A 4695-nucleotide genomic window follows, 5' to 3' on the forward strand; every position below is an offset into this window, starting at 1 on the left:
TTCAAGCATTTATAGCTACATGTATGTGAAGTGTAATTATAATTTATGCTTGCTCCAGCCACATCAATCTATCCTGATCATTGACCTAATCACTGTGTTAACACTTTCAACTAGATAGGTACTAGTCTTATCTACAGGCTATAAAGGAACATGTAAGTTTTAAAGATTGGAATATCATCAATATCAGTAGTCTTGGTATCATTAGCAGGTTTATACATGTATATAAGCAGGGATATTACATTTATCCTGATATGTTATCTCTTCACATTATGGTATGTTCTTTTTCGAATAATATTTATAATTGTATAATTATGACTTAAATCAAAAGATATGTTCACTATGTTACTATAACACACTATATTAATGGGCAGCATTTGACATTATAAGTTCTACACGAAGTACCGAGCATTGTTATCAAATTGCAGCTTTTAGAAATTAATTTCACACATTTCTAAATATATCATGAAACATTTTCATATCATGAGATATCAGGCATCAAATCAAAATAGTTTACTTAGCAACAGCATGGCATGCATAAGTTATTTCCCTGGGCAAACTTATTATTAACCTCCTGGACAAACTCATCAACCTCCTATTGCCAGGGAAATTACTTATCAAAACTCCCAGTGGTAAATAAGTTATTTATGGACCTAAAATCAAACAATCTGATTGGTCAATTGCAACTAGGCATGGCAGAATAACTGTTATATGTTTCTTACCCAATTTTGAATCTTCTCATTTGCAATTACCATTCTTAATCCTCTATTATTAACAAGTATTTATAATCTAAAGTTGTATTTGTATTGTGTAACTCAAAGCAATAAGGACTACTATCAGTTCAGTATTATACATGTATTATTAAATTAACTATAGTAGCTGTTTTAGTGTATACATGTACATGTAAATAAAGTTTATAAACAAACGTGACATTATTTGTCATTATTTTGTGCTTCTAAAGCTTTTGCTTCAGCCGTTTTGAGTGGTGGCATAACTGGCATTAAATTGTAATTATCTTTATCAGAATAAGTGTCCTGAAATACCAAAGTTAATTCATTAAAATTATAATTGTAGGTATTACCCCCATTAAGTCTCTCATTGGCTTGTAATTCTCGTAGTACTCTATAAGGTAAATAAATCATGATGACAGGATTGTCATAACTTACTTTTGTACTTCATGTATAAGTTTTATGTCACCACTGACAAGAAATATACGTAATGGAGTTGGGTAAGCAGTTGGTGGTGGTTTCGCCTATAATAGGTTACATATAATTGTTAACCAATGCTGTTACATGAATGCTATTATTATTATGACACTGACCCATTCATGAGTCCATTGTCCTGTACTGCCATCACTAGTGTAATAGTATTGGGTGAGAGATTCATGATTCTTGTATCCATTCTTTATAGGCTATAATTATATTGAAAATTTGGAATAGAATTAAATTTTTTTCAACTATCATCTTACATCAATTACAAGTTGATCAGCAATATTGCAACTTTTAGTCTTTTGTATAATGTGCTCTTTCTGTAAAAAAAACATAATCACAGGCTTGTCATTGTTGATAAGTTTCTTACTATCCGTTCTTTGTGCCAGTCAGAAGTTGATACTACAAAACCAATCTGTCCAATAGATTGTTTGGAGTCCAAACACTTCAATAGTGCTTGTACCTATACAAAATATTAATTTTATTTTAAACATGTAGTTAATCTTTATACTTCAGGATCATCATCATGTGATGTAAAAACACTATCATCAAGTTGAGTAAAAGCAGACATGCTTCTTGTAGCTTCAGACATAGTCACTAGTCTACAGTATAGTATAATATATTATATAATTAAAAACAATAATAGAAATACCTATCACCATCTCTGATTATTGACTTTTTGTTTGATTTGACCAATATCCCTTTTATTCTGAACATAAATCCATAGAGTGTAGGATGTAAATGTAAATTTGAGAATTCACAAGTACATTACAATATTTTAGAAACTTACATTACTGCAACAATTCTGTTCTTGCGTAAATAGTACAATTCCCTGTGAAGATTATAATGAGTTTTAAATAAATTGTTGTATGTCTCCAAATCCTAAAAATAATATAAACTTGAACACAAAATTTATTCTAACATCTTGAGGGAAAAATATGTGTCTTTCATCATTTTCACACTTCATAACAACAGCTTTACTAAGAAAAACCCTATACAGCATATAAAACTTAAATGCATTGCTCATTCCCTTTATTAATTCTCACCTCCACTGGAAACTGATATTCATTCCCAGTACAGCAGCATCATGTATTGTATAGTCAATCATGCAGACATCGAAGCCACTTCTCTTGTTCACTACAATCTATAGCATATACACTGATTAATGGATCATATTTATTGCTATCATACCTCATGTAAAAATTCTTTGCCTTTACGCTTTCCCTTTTTTTCCTTATCAATTAATTATATAAACTATGCACTTACAAGGAAAATCAATGACAAAAATTTTATGCATAAGTTTTTGTGAAAACTAGAATTTTCTAACAATGGTATTGTTAGGGGCCTGCCATATGAGCTATAGATGCACCCACTGAGTCTATTCTGTCATTAAAATATTAGAAAATGTAACCATGCATTGTACACCCACAAGCAAGACTCCCATATTCAATATTGCTACTGTTATGCCATACATGTAAATCATGATAAATTTTACATACTTTATAGGCTAAGGTTCCGTGTATAAGCTCTTTAATAAATGCAATATCTTCTTCATAATTATCCAGAAATTCCTTTAATAAATTCTTCACTTCATCATTCTCTTCAATCATGTAATCAAACATCATAACAGATGCTTCTGAAACTTTCTGTTATTAAAACAATTCAGTACGTAAAAAATATAACTTGCACCATGTACCTCCCAAGGTTTATTTTCATTTGGGAATACTTCCTTGAGGAACAAACCAAAAATGTGAGAGAAAGGCCCATGACCCAGGTTAAAGCAAAGAGCAGCAATTTGTACACACAAAACATCAGACTCAGTAATATTCAGCTCAGGTTGTTTCCTTTGAAATTGCTTAACATATTCTCCAGCAAGACAATACATTCTATCAAGATAATAATGACGATACATATACTAGCTGCCATCAAGTAAATCTTACCCAATGCTATGTTGAAGTCTTGAATAGGTTGACTTTTGTATATTTTGGAATATGTAGCCTACATTCACATTCATGTAGAATTTTAATATCTTAATTATTGTAGAAGTAGAATCTAGTTCACCTAATTTTTTGATATTTTTCAGTCTTTGAAATTGACGCGTTTTTATAATTTTCAAAATCAATGGATTGTCAATGACAATGTCACCATAAATATCATCTTCAAATACCTATTATATAAGTTATAACAACAAAGTTAGCTTAAACTTACAAGATTATCTTTGCCTTGTAAAAATAAAATAAAATAATAATTAAAATAAATTAGTCAAGTAAAACCTACTTCTCATTAGATTCTCAATTTTCAGCATCAATATTTCTTCTTTTTCTATTAATTATTTATTTTAAAATTGTATTAAACTGTATATTACCTTGCACTTGTTTATTTCTTTCAATTTGTTTTAAGTTCATTGCTGTTATTTTCTCTTGTAATAATTCTATTTCTTTCTTACTTTCAGCTAGTGATGCTTTACATTGTTTTGAATACTTGATAAGTTATAAACTCTTCGTTAGACTGACCTTGCTCTTGCTTCAATTCTTTTTGCAGTTGCTCTGTCATTTTATCTGCCACTGACAATTTTCCTGTGGACATGGTACATGTAGAATGATTTAGTTTCTGACTTAATACCTTTTAACTTTCCATTTTGTGATAGCAAACCTTGTACTATTTTATCTCCTACAATTATAATTACATAAAAGTATTGTAAATCTTATTTACTTTCATTTTTATCAGTTGCTGACTGTAATTTCTTAATTTCTTCTACAAAACTTTCCTTTTCACTTTCCTTCTCTTTCTGATAGGATGCTAACTGTATTTTAAGTAGTCGTATTTCTTCATCACGCTTTTGAATTTCTATTGTCTCCAGTAAAGATCTTTCTTGTATAAATTCTGTACAATATATATAATATTAATTATGTTCATGCTATTTGCTTTGTATTATTTTTTAAATTTTTTCTAACCATTAGATAGTTAAGTTACCTTCTTTCTCAGATTGAAATAAAACAAGCTGCTCTTCCAATAATTCTTTTATTTCTTTCAACTTCTCATTTTCCTACATAATAATGTTATAAGTTGTAACAAATGAGATAGTTCAAATTCTCCAGCACTAACTTCTTCACGTTCTGTTAAATGTGATACTTTCTCTTGTAGTAAGTGACTACTATCAGCTAGTAAGGATACAATAATAATAATTTTTTAACTTTAATAATAATAATAATAATGCAACATAAGAATGTGAATTGTTGAAGTAGTGTTAATAATGCATGCATTAATGTAGATCAATACAGACATACTTGCTTTTGTTTTCAACTTCTCATTCTCTGATAGACTGGCTTTTAGCATTTTGCTTTTATCATCCAGCAATTCTTTACATGACTCTGCTTCTCAGTGTCTTCACTGCTATATTTTCCTATGAAATTATTCAAATATAACTATAACTGATACAAGATAACAAAAATGTACTTATCTGTAATGTATACGACCATACCTCATTAAA

General features: G+C 29.5%; 3 protein-coding genes across 3 annotated transcripts in view; all 3 read right to left on the reverse strand.

The window, feature by feature from the left end:
• The window catches only part of LOC109586326 (uncharacterized), a gene marked incomplete at its 3' end in the record, with an annotated part of 8512 nt that extends 7760 nt beyond the window's left edge, over positions 1–752 (reverse strand). The window contains exon 1 of the mRNA XM_020002505.1: positions 720–752. Coding sequence (XP_019858064.1) covers positions 720–752 — 33 coding nt within the window. The remainder of the gene's footprint in view (positions 1–719) is intronic.
• Positions 753–778: 26 nt separating this feature from the next.
• Positions 779–4590, reverse strand: LOC109586327 (deoxynucleoside triphosphate triphosphohydrolase SAMHD1-like). Its single transcript, XM_020002506.1, has 25 exons — positions 4493–4590; positions 4311–4366; positions 4179–4251; positions 3918–4088; positions 3828–3875; positions 3719–3781; positions 3571–3666; positions 3483–3527; positions 3414–3427; positions 3267–3372; positions 3146–3203; positions 2902–3091; positions 2705–2851; positions 2397–2438; positions 2252–2349; positions 2128–2197; positions 1996–2087; positions 1858–1914; positions 1717–1807; positions 1576–1668; positions 1466–1525; positions 1319–1408; positions 1164–1249; positions 1079–1119; positions 779–1030 (listed from the first exon to the last, which is right to left on the reverse strand). Exons 1-25 carry the CDS (start codon positions 4539–4541, stop codon positions 930–932), a joined length of 2037 nt encoding a protein of 678 aa, XP_019858065.1. The 5' UTR covers positions 4542–4590; the 3' UTR covers positions 779–929.
• The window catches only part of LOC109586328 (uncharacterized), a 1630-nt gene continuing 1501 nt past the window's right edge, over positions 4567–4695 (reverse strand). Inside the window, exon 6 of the mRNA XM_020002507.1 lies at positions 4567–4608. Coding sequence (XP_019858066.1) covers positions 4567–4608 — 42 coding nt within the window. The remainder of the gene's footprint in view (positions 4609–4695) is intronic.

The sequence above is a fragment of the Amphimedon queenslandica genome, unplaced genomic scaffold (genome assembly GCF_000090795.2).
Source record: "Amphimedon queenslandica unplaced genomic scaffold, v1.1 AMPQUscaffold_12898, whole genome shotgun sequence".
Classification (NCBI taxonomy): domain Eukaryota; kingdom Metazoa; phylum Porifera; class Demospongiae; order Haplosclerida; family Niphatidae; genus Amphimedon; species Amphimedon queenslandica.